Source organism: Xiphophorus hellerii, chromosome 15, assembly GCF_003331165.1.
Source record: "Xiphophorus hellerii strain 12219 chromosome 15, Xiphophorus_hellerii-4.1, whole genome shotgun sequence".
Classification (NCBI taxonomy): domain Eukaryota; kingdom Metazoa; phylum Chordata; class Actinopteri; order Cyprinodontiformes; family Poeciliidae; genus Xiphophorus; species Xiphophorus hellerii.
In genome coordinates, this window is record NC_045686.1 from 881523 (window position 1) to 903588 (window position 22066).

At 42.1% G+C, this 22066-nt stretch overlaps 1 protein-coding gene across 12 annotated transcripts in view; it reads right to left on the bottom strand.

Annotated features, from left to right (window-relative positions):
* The window catches only part of syne2a (spectrin repeat containing, nuclear envelope 2a), a 141450-nt gene that overhangs the window by 108811 nt on the left and 10573 nt on the right, over positions 1-22066 (bottom strand). For 10 of the 12 annotated variants that reach the window (XM_032585364.1, XM_032585368.1, XM_032585373.1 and 7 more), the window contains 16 exons: positions 19407-19606; positions 8332-8432; positions 7909-7998; positions 7619-7732; positions 7411-7548; positions 6046-6210; positions 5854-5966; positions 5598-5766; positions 5380-5476; positions 4515-4699; positions 4266-4418; positions 4048-4185; positions 3272-3373; positions 2123-2281; positions 1873-2028; positions 561-1061 (listed from right to left, as the gene is read on the bottom strand). In XM_032585364.1, the coding sequence (XP_032441255.1) occupies positions 561-1061; positions 1873-2028; positions 2123-2281; positions 3272-3373; positions 4048-4185; positions 4266-4418; positions 4515-4699; positions 5380-5476; positions 5598-5766; positions 5854-5966; positions 6046-6210; positions 7411-7548; positions 7619-7732; positions 7909-7998; positions 8332-8432; positions 19407-19606 (2581 nt within the window). The remainder of the gene's footprint in view (positions 1-560; positions 1062-1872; positions 2029-2122; positions 2282-3271; positions 3374-4047; positions 4186-4265; positions 4419-4514; positions 4700-5379; positions 5477-5597; positions 5767-5853; positions 5967-6045; positions 6211-7410; positions 7549-7618; positions 7733-7908; positions 7999-8331; positions 8433-19406; positions 19607-22066) is intronic. The other 2 variants (XM_032585366.1, XM_032585371.1) reach the window with 2 other exon arrangements.

Genomic DNA, 22066 nt, shown 5'->3' on the forward strand with positions numbered 1-22066 from the left:
ATCTCAGTACACTTAAAATTAGACACAACAAACGTACAAATAACTTTTCAGAGATATATAGGAGTTAGTCAATATTGATGAAAAAGTATTTGTTTCACTGGCAGATTATTTCACTTATAACAAGTACTTTTTCATCAACATTAAGGAATTATTGACTTAAAACAAACTCCTACATCTTGCTGAGTTACTTGTAAGTTTGTTTTTGACTGGACCAAAATACTTGGTAAAATTTTGTATTTTTGTAGTGTATGTCCTCATACTGTTGTTCCAGTTTCAAGTACAATTTGAGCGCTGCATATGACAACACAAATAAGCTTTTTCCAGCATTTACAGCAATAAGCAATAAGTTGAAGTAGGCAGAAGTAGTGAGCTATCAAAAAGTGCAAAGTTTTTGCTGAATTTCGTGGAATTCTGCAGAATTTCAATGTATTTCAATTTAGCTGAAATCTGCATTAAATCTTAAATATTTCAAAAAGTATAATAGCACAAATTACCAAAAGTCATAGGGCACAATATAATCTGAACTGTATTAAAGAAGCTGCATTTGATCGATCTTCTACCTGTTTTTTCTTGATTTGTGACTCAGTCATCTCTCTGCCACTGAATAACTTCATGGCTTGCTGGATGCGTCCCTGCAGACGAAGCCTGGCCTTCTCCAGTCGGCTCCTGGCCATGGACTGGGCTTTGCAATGAACCTCACTGTGGATCATGAGCGGCGGCTGTGTGTGTGTTGGTCCCTGTGTGGTGTTTGGTTGCGACGCTGTTCTGGACTTGATCTCTGTCGATGCTGCTGCAGGACTCTCGGTTTGACTCTGCAGGACTGGAACCATCACAGGTTGAGGGATTGTTTTCATTTTTATATGGGACGCACAGCCCTTCCTGTCTTGATCAGGAAGCTGAATCAGTTCTGGAGTTTGCAGTTTAACATCTACAATCTGTTTGGTTCTGGCCAGAACGTGTGATCCAGTGTCTGGATGGAGAGTTTCAACTGGTTGCATCCGTTCACAGAAGTCTCCAACTTGCTGCTTGAAACCACAGGAACTAAACTTTTCAAGTATCTCCTACACATAAAAAAATATGTCATTCCAAATTACTGACATGCAGTAACTAATTAAGTTTTATTCATTCAGTAGCACTGAAAGGATTAATTATAGTCAACTAATTTAGTAATCAAGTATACAGATTAAAAAATAGCCCAGCCGCTGAAAGAACAGCGTATTCAGAGAAGTAATTAAGACAAAGTGTACAAGAAACACTTAAAGATTTCTGCGTAGATTTTTCTATCCTAAATGTAAAGTTTTAGCTTCACCTGGTTCAAATTCTGTAAAATAAATCTCCTATAAAACACCTTTTGCTATCCAATTACTAATCGTTTAATCCAAAAATGAATCAACACAATACCTACACCGTATTGACGTTAAGTCACACAGAAAAGCTGATGTATTTCTTCAATAAAAAATTGCTGGAACTGAATTATTTGTTTATTTGCATCTTTTACTGTATTTCTGATGTTGCATAAGAAAAATCTGGAGAATGGCTTTCAGAATAATTCATAGATTAATCCATAATTAAAATGATTTGTCATGATTTCTTTAGGTAGATGGTTGAAGCCCAGAGTGAAGTAGTAAAAAATGGCTTAATGTTGTTTAATCTGTTACAAGTCCAAGACACGAAGGGGGATACAGGAGGTAGCAGGTAAGTGACGCAAAATGGAAAAGAAAAAACCTCATAGGAGAGATTAGAAAAGAGACATGTGGAAACAATTAAAGGTGGACAACACGACACAAGAAGAGGAGAATAACCAAAATACATACACAATAAACCATAATGATCACATAACTGTTAGTTGCAGCCCTATTGAGCTGAACTTGCCTGGCTTTGAGAGATTGCGGCTGCAATCCTGTCCTGCGTGTCAGCGGTACTGAAAGTCTGCAAAGGAGAAGTTTTCTGTTCTGCAACAAAAGCTTCCAGATGCTGTGACTCTGCAACCACTTGCTGCGCTAGCTGCAACCCTCGAGAGATCAACCCCTAAAAGGTGCATTAAAGTAGATGGTTTCAAACAAATCCAGAACCCACACATCTGTCCAAAACGGTTTAAGAAGATGTTTTTGTGGTTACTAACTTTGGCAGCAGACTGTCCTCCTCTGTGTTTCCTTTCCATCAGCTGATCATAACAGTCCAGAGCTTCGCTGCTCCAGTGATCGAGTTCAGCCACACGCCCCTCGAGTTGGGACGCTGCTCTCTGCAGAGCCCCACAGCACCTTTCTGCCTCAACAAGCTGCTATGAAGACGTAAGAGATTAAAAGTCCAGCTACTTATAAAACAGAATGATGCATTAGTGACCACACCAATAAAATCTGTTCACCTTTTGTCAACCTGCAACCGGAAATAAGGATTTTAGGAGCAAAAACAATTCTAAAGTGTGGCGTGAATTTCTAATCAGCCCTCTTTTAAGTAAAAAAAAAAAAAAAAGACTTTTTTTGACAATTTAATTTTTTTTTCTTTTCCACATAATCAGAATTGTTGTTTATCCACCGTGAGGTCTCATTTCCATATGCTAGCATCATAATTCACACAAATAGTGTTTTATTTTAACAATATTAAAGATGTGAAGTTTATCAAAATTGGCTTATTATTTGAATTTCGGTTGTTCAAGTTGTTTGTCCTGACCACCAATTGGTGTGTGAAGTTCCAGTAAGCACTTGGCAGTTGGTGGTTACCATAGCAACCAGTAACCGACAGCCCAGCCCCCCCTCCCCTCCTGTTTTTCTATTGCTGTTTGTAAGTATTGCTTTTCCTACATATTAGGATCAGCTCTGTGTTTTCTTTACAAATATTATATTTCATCTGAAGTTGAAATATAATATAATAACTGGTGCTAACTGCTCATTGGGAGCTATTGCTCTGTAGTTTTAGGGTTATTTATTATAATTTATTTAATGTTTAGAGGCAGAAGCCATTGGACTGATGTTAACCACCAACTTGATTTCCTCTTTCGTTAGAATAAGTCCGGTGAACCTGAATGTGTCTGTAATGAAGTCAACCTACCGGACCTGAAACAAACTTATACACACACCTAAGAATGCTTGGTTATTTATTCAGATTTTGACGTTGATTGTCACAGAATTGAAGTTCTGACTTTAAAGTGGTTGTAAGGTGACAACATGTGCAATAAATCATAGGAGGAGTACAAATACTTTTTCAAGATATTGCATCATATTAACTTTCTCTGAAGGGAAGCTATAAGGAAGGATTGAGTTCTGCACATTACCTTTAGGAGAGTTTGCTGAAGGTTTTCTCTTTGGCCCTTTTGAAGGTCTGCAGAAGGGATGTTGGATGATGCATCCACCTCTCCGATCTTTGTTCTCATGGACTGACAAAGAGAGAAAAGAGAGGAATAATACAGCAGACCTGAAATAAATATCTAAACACTGAATACGTTTTTAAATTTTTTGCACAAAGTCATTCTTAGATAAGATTTTAGTCTGGTCAGTTCTGCATATTTTGAGCTCTTTACAGAATGAGCTGTTTTAGGGCATTTTGTTAGTTTAAATCTAAATTGGCCACACCCACCAACGCTTGCACATGAAGATGGCTGCAAGCAATTATACAACCGTACATCTTTGAAAAGCATTTGTAGAGCCTCCTGCACAACCAGCAAGTCTGCAGCAAGTGGTTTCTGGATGGTAAGTCAACAACAAAACACTCGTCTTTTCCAGCAGGCATTGTACAGTGCATACAGCGGTAAAACCAGCCGACCAAGCATGCTGGAGCTCCCCTGAGGTTGCTAGGAAACAGGGAGGGCTTTACTGGGTTGCTAGGTAAGGGGACAGTTCCAGTTGATTTGTGATGTTACATCTGGAAGGTTTTTGAAACAGTTCATTTTCCAGACACCAAAAACAACCTGGGTGATTTTTCTTAAGAGCTTGGTTTGTTTTTAAAAGCAGCTGAGACACAAAATGGAAGTAAAAACAAACAAAATGTGAATTTAGCATTACAGATCCTTTTTGAAAAATCTGCCTTTTATTTGTCTAACATTTAGCTCACCTGTAGTTTTTGTCTGACAGCCTTCAGAGGGACTGAAGCTACCTCCAGAGGCTGTCTCAGGAGCAAACCTGCCTCCTGTGTTAGTGAATCCAACATCAGAACAGAAGAGGAACCAACTTTAGGTTCTGACTGTATTTCCTATAGGAAAAACATTTACATCATTCCTCATTTGTAATGTTTAATCATTTGTACTACTCCTTGTGCAAAAACTCACTTACAAACACAGTCTTCTTCATGCGTTCGGCCCACTGCAAGTTGACTTTGCTGAGTTGCTCCACCAAACTGGAGCTGATTGAAGCTTCTGTTATTTCAATTAGGAAGTTTCCCGCCTCATTCAACCCAGCATGACATGAACTCCATTCGCTCATATCCTACAACGTCCAACGTTTAGAAAAAGTGAACCAAAAGCCAATTTGATGGATTTTTATTCCAATTACAGATTTCCAGGATAATCTAACTGAGCTTACCCGTGTCTCTGCAGCTGAAGATTGCACCAGCCATGTCTCAAGAGAAGTGAGGTTCTTGTTGTACACGTCCCATGCAAACGCCACTCTCTCCATCATTTCTTTAGCAGCCGCTGTCATCTGTTTGACCAGCTCTGATTCGCTTTCTGCTTCCTTCACTTGACGAGTGACACTCTGCAAATCTCCACCTGGGAAATGAAGAGTGTGTGGAAATAAAGCATTACATCTTAAAGATGAATATAACACGCTGCAATGAATTCATGACAATGGGTAATGTTGAAATGCACATACAGCCATATTAAATAAAATGAAACATGCTGATGAGGCTGTTTTGTCAGGCTAAAAGTACCATTTGCAAAAGGATGCGCAATTATACAATAGCACAGCTTTGAAAAACAGAAGTGGAGCCTCCTGCACAATCAACATGAATGTGGTTTCTGAATAGTAAGCCAACAACAAAACACTTGTCTTTTCCAGCAGCCATTGTACAGCACATACAGCAGTAAAACCAGCCGACCAAACATGCTGGAGCTCCGCCTGGGTTGCTAGGTATTGGCATAGGAAGTTTTTGAAACCATTTGTTTTCCAAACACCAAAAAAAACAACAAATTATTACCAAAAAACAAGTGGGCGTTTTTTTAAGCGCTTGAGATGCCTTAGAAGCAAATGGAAGTACAAAAACGTGCAAAATAAGAATCTTGAATAATAGGTCCCCTTTAAATGTCATGTTTTTTTGTTAACAGTAAATGCAAAATCAACATAATAATTAACAAAAATAAAGGCTTGAAAACATTGGCCTGTAACTAATTTACACACTTTTGTAACTGTTGGCTATTTAACCACCTCTGAGTAAAGGTCTAGTTCATACCTAGAGAAGCTTTGCTGGTGTAAACGTCCATCTTGCCCTTCAGGCTTTGCAGAGCATCAGTCAGAATCAAGAGCAACCCTTGGTGGTCCACTGTTTCCTGGACAAACATCAAACAGGAGAATAAAGCTGTCCTGTTTTCCGAAACAGAGATTTGCTGTAGTAATGATAATAAATATTAGATGGAATGTTACTCGTTGCTTTTTCAGATGTGAACTCACATGCCAGTCAAGCAGAAGAACCTGAACGGACTGCTGAGATCCGTACGGAGTTCTCCAGGACTGGACCTTTGACTTGACGACTCCCAGAAGATCCAGGACCGTGTGATGAGATTCCTTGTATTCCAGCTTTATTATTTCGTATTTTGTGGTGACTCGGATGCCAGTCAAACTGTTTTTTAAAATTAGGAAAATGTAACAAATTAATAATGAATCCTACTACGTCGTCTGGTGAAAGTTTAAAAATTATTTCACACACCGGTTTTTTATGTCGTCCAGCTTTTCTGAAGGCACTGTCATACTCCCTGAATCATCAACATTGTGGAATGAGTCAGTGAGCGTCACATAATGATTCATCTCCTTGATTAATGTCTGAAACACAGAATCAGCTAATTTAATACATTTTCCAGAATGCTTGGTATCAGTTTCTGCTGCTTTAAAATAAAACTACCTTTAGTTGGTCTTGTTTTGCTCGTGCATGTTTGGCGGCCTCTGCATGACCTTTTGTCATTTCGCCGTCGTCTTTCAGCGCCGCCTCTCCTCTCTGCAGCCACAACACGACTGAGTCCAGAGGAGGAGGAAGACTCCGCTCCAGATCTGCTTCACACCGCCACAGCTGAACAAGGACAGACTCAGTACAACATTTTCTCAACACATATAGAGAAATAAATTAGGGCCACTAACAAAAAGAATAATTTTGACTTTAATCTCAAATTTCAGACTTTTTTTCCCCAGAATTCTGACTTTTTTCTAACAATTGTAACTGCAGTCTCAGAATTCAGATTTTTTTCTCAAAATTCTGATTTTTTACAAATTCTGGCAGCATTTATGACACTTTCTAACAACTGTGACCTTTTAATCAGAATTCTGACTTTTTGTAATCTTAACTTTAATCTTAGAATTCTGACTTTTTTCTCAGAATTCCGACTTTTTTTCCCCAGTATCAGAATTGTCACATTGTTTATACACGATCAAACAAATCTAGTCTAGTCTCAAATCCATCAAAAACATTTTCGACAGACTTTCAATGTGAATAAAGTGCAGGTTTACAAATCCTATAAGAAGAAAGAAACAATTATGTAATTATGTTCCTCTAGTAACAGCAACGACATACACCTAAGAATGTTTGGTTATTTATTTAGATTTTGACACAGAATTAGAATTCTGACTTTAATCTCAGAATTCTGAGGAAAAAGTCAGAATGGGAAAAGGACGTTATACAACACTAACTGAATGACTATAAAAACTCTGATAAAATATATGCTTCAGTTACATTTATTTTAAATGAGTTGTTAGGATACTTATTTCCACGGACGTATTGTTGGTAATATTTGCACCAGTGAGAATTACGTTAAAAATAATAATTTCTTAGCATGTTTTTCCCAATGACAAAATAAAACACCCAAATCAAAGTTTAGATTTTTTTCAAACTTTTTCAGTTTGGAATAATATTCCCAGTCACTTGTAGTAGCAATTTTAAAGGCTTAATGGATGAACATTGTTGTGATAACTTCCTGAAGGCGGAGTGTCAGAAAGAGCAGGAGCTTCTTAAAGAGACAGACGCCCCATTTCAAGACTTTAAATTAAGAAGTCGAATTTCTTTGGAGTCACGTTTAATATGTAGCATTTTTATAACAGCTGATGGTAACATAATTGCTTAATTGTGATAAAAAATGGCATTATGTATGAAAAATACATAATATTCTCCCTTTTTGTGCCAAAAATCTAAGACTAAAGCAAAAAACTTAATTTAATTAGCAAAGTGAAGCTGTAGTGGCGCTACCAGGAGCTTTATATACACAGCAGATTATCTTACCTCTTCCTCCAGCCGATCCCATGCTGTCCTCAGAGCTTGCTGTTCTTGATTTAGTTCGGAGCGGCGTCTTGCTGCTGCAAGGAGCTTCATAACTGATCGTCTCTGCTCAGCAAAGGAAGCAGTGAAGCTCTCGTATACCTGAAAAAAAACCCAGTTACTATAAAATATAACATTAAAACATTCTAGAAGTTTTGGTGCATTGCCTTACCTGATATTTTTGTGCATAATTTGATAACTCTGTAGCTGTCCATGTTTCTGAAAGCTCCTTACAGGCCTGCTGCAGCCAACGAGTCACATCCTGCGCTCGCTCGCTTGGTGACACCTGCAATTTTATACTTCAAGTTATGAGAATTGCAGTGTTTCTGCTGCACAATCACAAATGCAGCTGAATAACAAAGATTTTCTGACAAAATAAACCCAATATTGCTTATGTTTTCTTTAAGAATACATCCAAATAACCTGTGAAATGAGTAGACAAATGCAGAAAAAAAGATGTACCGGGTGTAATGGTGAAATAGCAGCTGCTGGAGCGAAGTGAGCATGCAAATTCTCAGGGTAGAAAACTGAAGGCTGCTCCAAAGGAAACAGCTACACCACCACCAGTTCAGAGAAAGACAGAGTCAGAGGGAAGAGAAAATGAGCTGAAAGGTCAGAGAGAAAGAACTGACAACTTTCTTAAAATTTATCAACTAATAATACAGAACAGCGACTATTTAACTAATTTAATCTGTTCTGATTGGCTACAAAAAGAAAATCATAAAAATTCTCGCACCAATCAGATTAGTGGACATTTCTTGACATTTCAAGATATTTAATGGGTAAAATGATAAAACAGGGCAAAAGTACAAACTCCAAATCTAAAATATATATTTTTAATTCAATAAGGCGGACAAGCTGAATGAAAGAGGTTCTAATATTTACCTGCAGATGATCATCAGGCGATGGCAGATCATTGGAGTACTGCAGAAACTGGGCCACATACGTCATAATGGACTTCTCATCCGGATCTTTAACGTCAACATCTGAAAAGATCCATCATCATTAATGTAACTTTGTTACTTTAAAACATTGTTTTTGAAATGTGGAGAAATGAGGGACAGGATATGCAAACAATAAGATATAAAATTAGAAACATTTAACTTTAAATCGCAGAAATAAACCATGTAATTAATCAATCAATCAATCAAATTTTATTTGTATAGCACATTTCAGCAGCAGGCATTTCAAAGTGCTTTACATCATTACAAACACAGAAACACAATGCAATATAGAATCAATCATTAAGTCAAGTTACATCAATAAATTTGTAATTGATTACATTTCAAATACAATCCTAAACAGGTGGGTTTTTAGTTGAGATTTAAAAGAACTCAGTGTTTCAGCTGTTTTACAGTTTTCTGGAAGTTTGTTCCAGATTTGTGGTGCATAGATGCTGAAAGCTGCTTCTCCTCATTTGGTTCTGGTTCTGGGGATGCAGAGCAGAACCAGAACCAGAACCTGAGAGGTCTGGAAGGTTGATACAACAACAACAGATCTTTAATGTATTGTGGTGCTAAGCTGTTCAGTGATTTATAAACTAACAACAGTATTTTAAAGTCTATTCTTTGAGCTACAGGGAGCCAGTGGAGGGACTTTAAAACTGGTGTTATGTGCTCTATCTTCCTGGTTTTAGTGAGAATGCCAGCAGCAGCATTCTGGATCAGCTGCAGCTGTTTGATTGATTTGTTGGACAGACCTGTGAAGACGCTGTTGCAATAATCAATACGACTGAAGATGAACGCATGGACGAGTTTCTCTAGATCTGGCTGAGACATTAGTCCTTTAATCCTGGAAATGTTCTTCAGGTGATAGAAGGCCGACTTTGTAACTGTCTTTATGTGGCTCTGGAGGTTCAGGTCAGAGTCCATCACTACTCCCAGGTCTCGGGCTGATCGCTGGTTTTCAGTTGTAATAACTGAAGCTGTTCATTGACTCTAGATCTATAACTCTAGATCTGTAACTCTAGATCTATAACTCTAGATCATTCCTCTTTAGGACCAAAAATAATAACGTCAGTTTTGTTTCTGTTCAACTGGAGAAAGTTTTGGCACATCCACACATTTATCTGTTCTAAGCATCTGTTCAGTGATTGGATGGGCTCTGAGTCACCTGGTGACATCGTAATGTAGAGCTGTGTGTCATCTGCATAGTTATGGTAGCTAATATTATTTCCTGTTATAACCTGAGCTAGTGGGAGCATATAAATATTGAATAAAAGGGGCCCTAGGATTGAACCTTGGGGTACCCCACATGTGACCTTTGACCTCTTTGACGAAAAGTTTTCAACTAAAACAAAGAAATCCCTGTTCTTTATGTAGGATTCAAACCAGTTAAGCACTGGACCGGAGAGTCCGACCCAACTCTCCAGTCGATTCAGTAATATGTCGTGGTCAACACTGAGGTCCAACAGAACCAGCACTGTGGTTCTCCCACAGTCCGTATTTATATGGATGTCATTGAACACTTTTACCAGGGCGGTCTCTGTGCTGTGGTGAGCACGAAAACCAGACTGGAAGGAGTCAAAGCGGTTGGTTATAGTTAGGAAGCTAGTTAATTGTTTACACAGCTTTTTCAATAACTTTGCTGATGAATGGGAGGTCAGAGGTCAGAGGTCGGCCTGTAATTCTGCAGTAGTGATTTGTCCAGATTGTTCTTTTTTATCAGTGGTTTGATTACTGCTGTTTTCAGAGCCTGGGGGAAAACGCCTGATGAGAGCCATGAGTTACTATTTGGATCAGATCAGCAGCAATAACAGGCAGGACTTTCTTAAAGAAATGTTCTAGAGTTATAGATCTAGGACATCCAGACAGCAGGAACTGGAGCTTAGTTGACTTATAATTTCCTGTAGGGTTTTATAATTAAGTAGTTGAAATTGGGTCATTTTTCCTGTATTTGTTTTGTTTGGGCTCAGCACTGGTACTGACTTTATAGTGGATGTTCAGATTAATCCTCTGATTTTTTGTCATGTCCACGAAGCGGTGCTGTGAATGTGTGTTGTCTCCTACCCTCTCTCCTGCAGGGCGTGTCGGACAGGAGCGGCCAGCTGGAGCTCATCTATTCATCAGGAGGAGCGTTTTTATAGAAGCCGGATCCTGATAGCGCTGCCAGATGGTTCTACGCTTCCAGTGAGTTCCTGTTCCTGGTCAAAAAGTCCTCGTTCCGAAGTAATCCTCGTTTCTGGTCTATAAGAGGGTCTGGTTTGGCCTCTCGTCCGGCTCCTGCTCACAGCCGTTCCCCGTCTCCTGCCTGGCTCCGTTTCCTGTCCGTCCGCCTTCGTTGCTGGATTCCCCCCCCCCCCCTCGCTCAACGCGCTCGCCTGCCTGTCCACCCATCGACCCCAGTGGATGCTCCGTCCACCTGTCTGCCCCCCCCCGCTGCTGGTCACAAATAAATTCGAACTTACCTTTTGCTGGTGTGGCGTTTGTAGTTGTTTCTGCACTAGAGTCTGTGAACAAACATGTCAGAACCATCTGGCCATGTTGACTCTGCAGCGCAACTACGAACTGCAGTAACAGAGCAAGGAGTTCTGTTAGGCCGCCATAACAACGCGCTTCAGGCTATGCAGCAGCAGCAGTCTGAGCTAACGCAGAGCCTTTCCGAACTGTCGCAGCAGCTGAAGGAGATAAGTGCTAAGATCAAGCTGTCTGCCGCAGGAACCGGTACTCCCGCCGCCTCGCCTGCTCCCGTCACTACCTCCCCTTCACCCAGCTTCCGTGAGGTTATTTCCCCTCCGCCGGAGCCGTTTTCCGGGGAGCAGGGTAAGTGCAGGGGTTTCCTGCTCCAGTGTGCTCTGGTTTTTGGCCGATCGCCTCAATCCTTCCGCGATGACGCCAGTAAGATTTCATATGTCGTTGGTCTTTTAAGAGGCAAGGCCCTGAAATGGGCTGAGGCGATAATTAACGAGTCAAGCGTGCATCGTTACTCATATGATGACTTTATTGAGTCCTTCAAGCAGGTTTTTGATATGGCAGCCAGTAGGGAGGACGCTAGCAAGAGACTTTGGGAGCTACGACAGGGTAACCGGCCTGTCTCTGAACTCGTAGTGGAGTTCCACATTCTGGCTGCTGAGACGGGGTGGAACAGTGCGGCTCTTAAAGGGGCTTTCCGCAACGCTCTCTCCGAGAGGATGAAAGATGAACTTTCTTACCGTGACGAATCTAAGACTCTCGAGGAGCTAATCAATCTAGCAGTCCGGATTGATAACCGTATACGGGAGAGGTCCAGACAACGATCCGGGACCTCCGCAGTCCCGTCTAGGACCGAGGTTCCCAGAGTCACATCTCCGACCCCGAGTTCCCCTTCGTCCCCATTACCACCGCCTGAACCTATGGAGATTGGTCGGGCCCGGCTCACTCCCGAGGAGCGTCAACGGCGGAGAGACGCCGGATGCTGCTTGTACTGCGGGGTTCCCGCCCACTTCATCGCCAACTGCCCTGTTCGCCCAAAAGCCGGGGCCCGTCAGTAAGCGTGGGGGTACTGGCGGGCAAACTCACCACCAAACCTCATGTGAGTATCCCTTCCCTTCTTTGTATCCGTCGAGAGACGCATCCCATACTAGCATTTATTGATTCAGGGGCCGAGCAAAACTTAATCAGTCCAGAGGTTGTTAAGGAGTATGACATCCCGGTCCACACTCTCTCTGCCCCCATTCCAGTGTCGGCATTGGACGGAGGTCCATTAACTACCATAACCTGCCGCACTGACCCACTCTCTGTTAGTGGTTTCAGGAAATCACCATGAACAGATTTCTTTTTTTGTGTTTCCGACCGAGTCCGCCCCCCTGGTTCTTGGTTACCCTTGGTTACAGACTCACAACCCGCACATTAACTGGTCTAATGGTCTCATTGAGTCGTGGAGCGAACACTGTCATAGTTGCTGTTTACAATCTGCCGTCCCTAGGGGGCCCCCCAGCCCTACTGCAGAACCTGAACCCCCAGACTTATCATCGGTTCCCACCGAGTATCATGATCTTAAGAGAGTTTTCAATAAGGCACTAGCTCTATCTCTCCCTGCACACCGCCCTTATGATTGTGCAATTGAATTGCTCCCTGGAGCCCCCCTGCCTTCAGGCAGACTTTACAATCTGTCAAGACCTGAACATGAAGCCATGGAGAGATACATTTCTGAGTCTGTTTCCGCAGGCATAATCCGTCCCTCCTCTTCTCCCATGGGGGCGGGGTTTTTCTTTGTCCAAAAGAAAGACAAGTCACTCCGTCCCTGCATTGATTATCGGGGGCTTAATCAAATTACCGTCAAGAACAAATACTCTCTCCCTCTCATCTCTTCATCCTTTGAGTCGGTCCAAAGGGCCACCATTTTCTCCAAATTAGATCTGCGCAATGCTTACCACTTAGTGCGAATAAGAGAGGGAGACGAATGGAAGACTGCTTTCAAGACCCACATTGGACATTTTGAATACTTGGTTATGCCTTTTGGACTTTGCAACGCTCCAGCAGTTTTCCAGGCCCTAGTAAATGATGTCCTTCGGGATTACTTGAATGTTTTTGTGTTTGTCTATTTGGATGACATTCTAATCTTCTCCAACAGTCTCACCGAACACCGGACCCACGTAAGGAAGGTTCTTCAACGTTTACTGGAGAATAACCTGTTTGTGAAAGCAGAGAAATGTGAGTTTCATAAACCATCCTTGACCTTCCTGGGTTTTGTGTTTGAGGGAGGACAGGTGAGGCCCAGCCCTGAGAAGACCCAGGCTGTCCAGGAGTGGCCAGTTCCAACTTCCAGGAAGCAGCTGCAGCGCTTCCTAGGTTTCTCGAACTTCTACAGGCGGTTCATCAGAGGCTTCAGTTTGGTGGCCGCCCCCCTCACGGCTCTTACCTCTATCAAGAGACCTTTTTCCTGGACCCAAGAAGCTGACCGGGCCTTCTCAGAGCTCAAGAAGAGGTTTGTTAACGCACCCATTCTGATTCACCCAGACCCATCTACTCAGTTCATATTAGAGGTGGATGCATCCGACACCGGGGTAGGGGCCGTTCTGTCCCAACGGTCTCACCTCGATAATAAGCTTCACCCATGCGCCTTTTTCTCTAAACGTTTCACTCCTCCCGAACGCAATTATAACATTGGCGACAAGGAGCTCCTAGCCATCAAATTGGCTTTGGAGGAATGGCGACACTGGCTTGAAGGCACAGAGCAGCCCATCCTGGTCTGGACAGACCATAAAAACTTAGCCTACCTGCAGTCTGCTAAGCGCCTGAACCCTAGACAGGCCCGCTGGACGCTGTTCTTTTCCCGTTTTAACCTGACAATCACATACCGCCCTGGGTCCAAAAATTCTAAACCAGACGCCCTCTCCAGACAGCATTCCCCTGACAGCTTGGATGACTCCTCCAAGAGTGTCCTCCCGCCCACCTGTACGGTCGGTTCCATCACATGGGAGCTGGAGAGTTCCCTCAAAGCAGCCCTAGCAGGTGAACCGGACCCTGGAGGAGGTCCCCCCAATCGAACCTTTGTCCCCACCTCCATGCGGTGTCAAGTGATCCATTGGGGTCACGCATCGAGGTTCTCCTGTCACTCTGGGGTTAGCCGCACTATTGGACTCCTCCGACGCTATTTTTGGTGGCCATCCCTTAACCAGGATGTGCAGGAATATGTCAGGGCCTGCAGCGCCTGTGCTAGGGGTAAATCGTCCTACCGCCCTCCTGCCGGCCTGCTCCAGCCTCTCGAAGTCCCTTCACGTCCCTGGTCTCACATTGCCCTGGACTTCATCACTGGTCTTCCCTCCTCCCATAATAAATCAGTCATTCTCACCATCATTGACAGGTTCTCCAAGGCATGCCACCTAGTGGCATTGGCCAAGCTCCCGTCGGCCCCCGAGACAGCCAGACTCCTTTTACAGCATGTCTTCCGCCTGCACGGCATCCCATCTGAGATTGTCTCCGACAGAGGGCCTCAGTTTGTCTCACATGTGTGGAAGGATTTTTGCTCCACGCTAGGGGCCAAGCCCTGTCTATCTTCTGGCTTCCACCCCCAGACCAACGGACAATGTGAGAGACTTAATCAGGAGCTGGAGAATACCCTGCGTTGTGTTTGTGCATCTAATCCTGGTTCTTGGAGCACCCACCTACCTTGGGTGGAGTATGCGCACAACACGCATGTCTCGGCCGCTACAGGCTTTTCCCCGTTTGAAGCCTCTATTGGCTACCAGCCACCTCTCCTACCGTCCTCTTTTCCAGAATCAGCCACCCCTTCTGTTAAAACCCACCTCAGAAGGTGTCAGAGAGTGTGGGGGCAAACTAAGGCTGCCCTGCAACGCACCTCCTTTCAGAATAAAAGGATAGCTGACAGACGACGTATGCCGGCTCCCCAGTACACCCCTGGCCAAGAGGTTTGGCTCTCTTCGAAGGATTTTCCCCTTAAGTCCACCTCTAAGAAACTCTCTCCTAGGTTCCTTGGCCCTTTTACCATCATTTCGGTCATGAGCCCCTCTACAGTGCGCCTCAAACTCCCTTCTCACCTCCGGGTTCACCCGGTTTTTCATGTTTCTCAGATCAAGCCTGTTCATTCCAGTCCCTTGTGCCCTCCACCGGACCCCCCTCCACCCTCCCGGCTAGTGGATGGCCATCCTGCCTTTTCTGTCCGACGCATCCTGGCGGTCCGCCCTCGTGGGCGGGGCCGTCAATATCTGGTGGACTGGGAGGGGTATGGACCGGAACATCGGTCCTGGATTCCCCGTTCCTTTATTTTGGACCCTGATCTCATCTCTTCCTTCGAGAGGTCGTCTGCTCCTACCTCTAGTTGTCCGCCAAGAGGCGTCCATTAAGGGGGAGGGTACTGTCATGTCCACGAAGCGGTGCTGTGAATGTGTGTTGTCTCCTACCCTCTCTCCTGCAGGGCGTGTCGGACAGGAGCGGCCAGCTGGAGCTCATCTATTCATCAGGAGGAGCGTTTTTATAGAAGCCGGATCCTGATAGCGCTGCCAGATGGTTCTACGCTTCCAGTGAGTTCCTGTTCCTGGTCAAAAAGTCCTCGTTCCGAAGTAATCCTCGTTTCTGGTCTATAAGAGGGTCTGGTTTGGCCTCTCGTCCGGCTCCTGCTCACAGCCGTTCCCCGTCTCCTGCCTGGCTCCGTTTCCTGTCCGTCCGCCTTCGTTGCTGGATTCCCCCCCCCCCCCTCGCTCAACGCGCTCGCCTGCCTGTCCACCCATCGACCCCAGTGGATGCTCCGTCCACCTGTCTGCCCCCCCCCGCTGCTGGTCACAAATAAATTCGAACTTACCTTTTGCTGGTGTGGCGTTTGTAGTTGTTTCTGCACTAGAGTCTGTGAACAAACATGTCATTTTTTGAATTTTCTCTGAAAAGAAGCTGGAAAACTGGTTGCAGGCGGCAATACATTGGAATTCAGGCGGTAACGTCACAGGAGGGTTTGTGATTCTGTCAACTGTTGCAAATAAAGCTCGAGCATTGTTAATGTTTTTGTTTATCACATCTGCAAAGAAAGCCTCTCTTGCATGTTTTAGTGTTAAATGATAGTTACGTAGTCTTTCTTTATAGATGTCACAATGAACGTGGAGTTGAGTTTTACGCCATTTTCGTTCTGCCCTACGGCAGAGTTGTCTTGCAGATCTAACTGTTTGTGTATTTCTCCATGGAGATTTCTTTTTACCAGACACAACCTTCATTTTAATTGGGGCAATGGAACCAATAATATCTGAGACTTTAGACTGAAAATCATTTACCAACTTATCTACATCATTACAGCCTAAGGGTGAGGAAGAAGAGTAGATTAGATTAAAAGTTTCTGCTGTGTTTTCAGTGAGAGAACGTTTTGTGATGGTTGCTGTTTGTCCAAGTGGGTTAAAAGATAAAGAACTTTCAAAGATAACAGGAAGTGATGCGACAGGCGACATCATTTACAGAGACATTGGAAATATTCACACCCTTACTGATAACCAGGTCCAGTGTGTGTCCTTGAGTGTGTGTTGCTTGTTTGACATGTTGTGTTAGACCAAAAGTCTCTAAAATATTAGCGAGCTTTTTTGCCCCTCTGTCTTGGGGGTTGTCAACATGAATGTTGAAATCACCAACAATTATTAAACAATCATAATCAATACATATGAGAGATAGAAGTTCATTCAAGTCAGTAAAGAAATTTTCCACAAAAGTTGGAGTTTTGTATAGAGTTACTGTCAAAGTTCGTTTGTGGCCTTTAACCTCAATTCCAAGATACTCAAAAGAGGTGAAGTGACCCAAAGAGATTTTACTACAATTTATGGTATTCTTAAATATTGAAGCCACGCCTCCTCCTTTTTTGTGTTTTCTATTCTCACTGAAGAAATTGTAGTTAGGAGGCGCAGATTCAATTAGTACGATCGATTCATTATTATCATTCAACCATGTTTCTGTCAGAAACATAACATGGATATTATGCTCAGTGATGAAATCATTAATTAATAGAGCTTTAGCACAGAGAGATCTGGGATTTAAAAGAGTTTAAGTGACTTGGAGGCCAAGAAATCTTCAGTCTGAGGTTCCTTTAGGCAGGGGAACAGTCTGAGGTTTGAATTAGATCCCCTGTATTTCATGTTTCTGTTTCTTGTAAATTTTCTTGTAGTTATCCGGACAGGTAATGTCCTGTTCTGCAGTGCCGGGGGGCCAGACACATTCTGGAGCAAGAAGGGTGTAAAGATAAAGTCTGGACCCCGGCCTCAGACCTCAGAAACACAGAGTGATGGATCCTCTGGGAAGTTAGAGTCAGGTGGCTTAAATGAAGTGAGGTCTGCTACGTGAGCGCTAAGAAGAGACGTCCCAAGTACAACCTGTTGATTCATTCCATCTGTAAATTTAAGAAACTCCGGTCCAGAAGACATTTCTCCATGTGTATCTTGTGAATCCTGTGAATGAGTGGGTGAGCAGAGAGGGGGGGGAGAAGGAGGAAGGGAACCAGTCGCTCCGTCTCCAGTCGATGTCGTATCAGCTGCTTTTGAAACTGTTTGTTCCTGATAAGCCGACGGTTTCTTCCTAGTCAGAAATCCTTGAGCCTGTTCTTCTGAAGCGATGATCACGTTGCTGTCCTTGTTGATAAAGTGGAAAAGATTTGCAGTGAGCAGCTTTATCCCATGTTTATTAAGATTGCATCCGCCTCTTCCAAAAAGGTGAAAGCGCTGCCAATAGATCCAGAGGTTATCGATGAAGGTCACTGAGCTGGCAGAGCAGCTTTTAATCAGCCATTTGTTTATCATGTCCAGCCTGGAGTGTTTTTCGTCTCCCCATTGAGGTGATGGAATTGGACCACTGAGAAATAACTTCATTTTTAACTTTCCCATAGTGTTCAGAAGAATATTAAAGTCCTTTTTCAGAATCTCAGATTTCTGCTTTGCCACATCGTTGGCTCCAACATGCACAACTAAAGACTCAATATCTGGCTGATCAGCGGTCAGCGAAAGAACTTTACGAGTTAAATCAGATACAGTGTCACCAGGAAACGAAATCACTCTCGTTTTCTTGGGATTACAAACGTGACTGATTCCATTTACTGCCTCATCTCCAACAATAAGCACTCTTGGCATACCTTTCGTTTTCCTGGTAGCCGCTTTGTCCTTTGGAGCTTTGGGGGGTGGATGTGATGGTCTTGCCTCATTGTTGATGTTTGAAAGCGAGGTTTCACTCAGAGGCTCAGGCTGGAGTACAGAAAATCTGTTTTTCAGTGGGATTCCCACAGAGTCAGAATGTTTTGAGGCCCGGGCTGGTCGCTCTGTCCTTGGGAGCGGGGTCGGTGGAACCGTTTTGGTTGCAGCTGCTTGTTTGTTTTTCTTTGGTGGAGCAGGTGTTGAGGTTGAAGGTGGGTTTAGGCTCAGAGCCGGCCACGCTGATTCGTCCAGGTGAGGGGTTCTCCCTGTCAGTCGTCTCATCGGATCTGCAGTGTAAGACTTTTGCTTCGGCTTGGCACCCAGAGCGTTCCAGGGTGAGCTGCTTGATGCGAGGCGTACAGCCTCTCCGTTGATTTGAGGAAGAGTTGTCTGATTTCCACAGTTAGCGTTGATTTCAAAGTTCACCTCCAGCTGTTTGATCTTCATTTCTATAGACTGAAGTCGTTGTATAATACTGCTAATGTCCTTGGGGTCGGCCGGAGGCATTTTGTCCTGGTTCAACTTGGAGATGAAGAAAAGTAAGGTAAAAATAAAAGTAAGAAAATCCTCCAGTCTTTAGGTTTGTAGTAATCCAGTTATGATGTTGAAAATGTGAATATAACTATAAAAACTGTCACTTTAAAAGTAGCTCAGGCAAAGTTATCAGCAAAGACGGGAGAGAGCAGGACAAGCTGTTCCTCCTTCAGCTGCCAGCTCAATCCAATCCAATTACTGCCTATTAACCAACTCTCTGCAATTCAGTGGCAAATTAAACCACAATAAATTACTTTTTGTCATTACAAAGCACTTTTTATGACACCATGTCACAGCCATTGTAGATAGAAAACAAGGAGTAAACATCCACCAAAAAACTGAGCTTAATCTAAGAAATTTTTGAGAAACTTTGAAAAGTCCCAAATTTTTAGCTTGACATCAGAATGAAAAAAATAAACAAACAACAACTTTGAAATATCTGAGTTTGTAAAGTCAAAAATCATCGATAAAAAATTTAGAAATTTTGAGATTAAGCTTAGAAAATGTCTACAAAAAAATGTTGCAATTTCATAGTTTTTTCTAGAATATTTTACATAATTTTACAATTGTGCTAATAAAATATTGAATTTATTAATAAAATCTATTTTATTAACTTATATTGATAAGTTAATTTCTTATCGATATTAAGAAATTATTAACTTAAACACGCCTCTATATATGTTACTGAAATGTTACTTTTGAGTTAATTTTGTCCTATTTCAAGTGAACTCATACATTTTCAGTAGAAACTACATAAAAATACTTGGTAGGTTTTTGTGTTTTTGCAGTCTAGTTAGTTTTTTAATGTGTTACTAAAGCATCATTGATCCAGCCGTACCTTGGGGCTCCAGGAGGCGAGGAATGTGGAGTTCCCTCTCAGCCAGGTGAAACGCTTCCTCCAGGTTCTCCTGGTTGCTTCGGGTCTGGACCCGTGAAAGATCCACCAGTTCTGGTCGGAGCGAGCAGAGGATAGCCAGGAAGGCCTCCCCACTTCTCCAGCTGGACTTAAAGTCTTTCACATTGACAGCGCAGTGAACCCTGCGCAGAGTCACAGCCGTAAATCAGTTTTTCACAATTTTACGATTATGGAAATTCACCCAAAATCAACAGGCACCCGCATTTTCTCGCACTAATGCATAATTTTGAGTTCATTGCACATTTGTTTTGCGAAAGTAGCCAAATCCATTGGGTTTAAGTGATTTTTAACTCCCTCCTGAAGGTGGCAGCATTTCTTACTTCTTCTACAGGGCCGGTACAAGCCTTTTTGGGACCCTAAGGATATTTTCATTCGGGGGCCCCCATACCAACAACTGAACATCGTCATTCCTAAGCTATCATTAGCATAATTATTTAATTAGCTTACATTGTACTGGTGTAATTATCGCTGCTTATTTTAACCTTACAGGAGTAGGAAACTAAAAAAAAAGCCATAATATTTTAACTATTTGAATGTAACATCAGCTGATAAACACTAAATTTACAGTAAACCAGATAGAAAGTTTAATTCAATCAATCAATCAATCAAATTTTATTTGTATAGCACATTTCAGCAGCAAGGCATTTCAAAGTGCTTTACATCATTACAAACACAGAACCACAATGCAACATAGAATCAATCATTAAGTCAAGTTACATCAATAAATTTGTAATTGATTACATATTAAATACAATTCTAAACAGGTGGGTTTTCAGTTGAGATTTAAAAGAACTCAGTGTTTCAGCTGTTTTACAGTTTTCTGGAAGCTTGTTCCAAATTTGTGGTGCATAGATGCTGAAAGCTGCTTCTCCTCGTTTGGTTCTGGTTCTGGGGAACCTACGGCAGAGTTGTCTTGCAGATCTAACTGTTTGTGCATTTCTCCATGGAGATTTCTTCCTACCAGACACAACCTTCATTTTAATTGGGGCAATGGAACCAATAATATCTGAGACTTTAGACTGAAAATCATTTACCAACTTATCTACATCATTACAGCCTAAGGGTGAGGAAGAAGAGTAGATTAGATTAAAAGTTTCTGCTGTGTTTTCAGTGAGAGAACGTTTTGTGATGGTTGCTGTTTGTCCAAGTGGGTTAAAAGATAAAGAACTTTCAAAGATAACAGGAAGTGATGCGACAGGCGACATCAGTTACAGAGACATTGGAAATATTCACACCCTTACTGATAACCAGGTCCAGTGTGTGTCCTTGAGTGTGTGTTGCTTGTTTGACATGTTGTGTTAGACCAAAAGTCTCTAAAATATTAGCGAGCTTTTTTGCCCCTCTGTCTTGGGGGTTGTCAACATGAATGTTGAAATCACCAACAATTATTAAACAATCATAATCAATACATATGAGAGATAGAAGTTCATTCAAGTCAGTAAAGAAATTTTCCACAAAAGTTGGAGTTTTGTATAGAGTTACTGTCAAAGTTCGTTTGTGGCCTTTAACCTCAATTCCAAGATACTCAAAAGAGGTGAAGTGACCCAAAGAGATTTTACTACAATTTATGGTATTCTTAAATATTGAAGCCACGCCTCCTCCTTTTTTGTGTTTTCTATTCTCACTGAAGAAATTGTAGTTAGGAGGCGCAGATTCAATTAGTACGATCGATTCATTATTATCATTCAACCATGTTTCTGTCAGAAACATAACATCGATGTCATGCTCAGTGATGAAATCATTAATTAATAGAGCTTTAGCACAGAGATGAAGAAAAGTAAGGTAAAAATAAAAGTAAGAAAATCCTCCAGTCTTTAGGTTTGTAGTAATCCAGTTATGATGTTGAAAATGTGAATATAACTATAAAAACTGTCACTTTAAAAATAGCTCAGGCAAAGTTATCAGCAAAGACGGGAGAGAGCAGGACAAGCTGTTCCTCCTTCAGCTGCCAGCTCCAAAAATTGTATTAAACAGTAGCACCAAACAATAACAAAAAGAGATCAACCTACTATTTATGTACCAACTATGAAAGTAATATGGAACTAATTTTTGCATGTACAATAGCATTTAGATTGCATTAATCAATCCCATTTATTGAAAAATATATTTTTTTATCATTCTAGCTTGGTCCTCTTGGGGGCCCCCTGGTGGTGCGGAGGCCCTAAACAACTGCTAAATTTGCAATGCCTTGGGCTGGCTCTGTTCTGCTACAATGCTGTTTCTTCAGCCTTACTTGGTTTCAAGTTATACTCTGTGATTGATATAATGAGCAACAAAAATGTGCATTTACAGTCATACATAAGAACAAATACTGCCAAATTCATAAAATACATTTGAGAAACCCTGATTTTGATTGCAAAAAATCACATAAACAATAACAAAATCCTGGAGGGATTGATCAATGTGAACAACCTTCTTAAAATGAAGTAAATACTTCATTTTAAGTACTTACTGAATGCAATATTATTAATATTTTAACAGTTTGTTAATGGGTTTTATCAATACATTCTGTCACAACCGGCCCTTTAAGAGCATCCTTGACCTTTAAATTCACAGTATAACACGTAGAATTACAACTGACC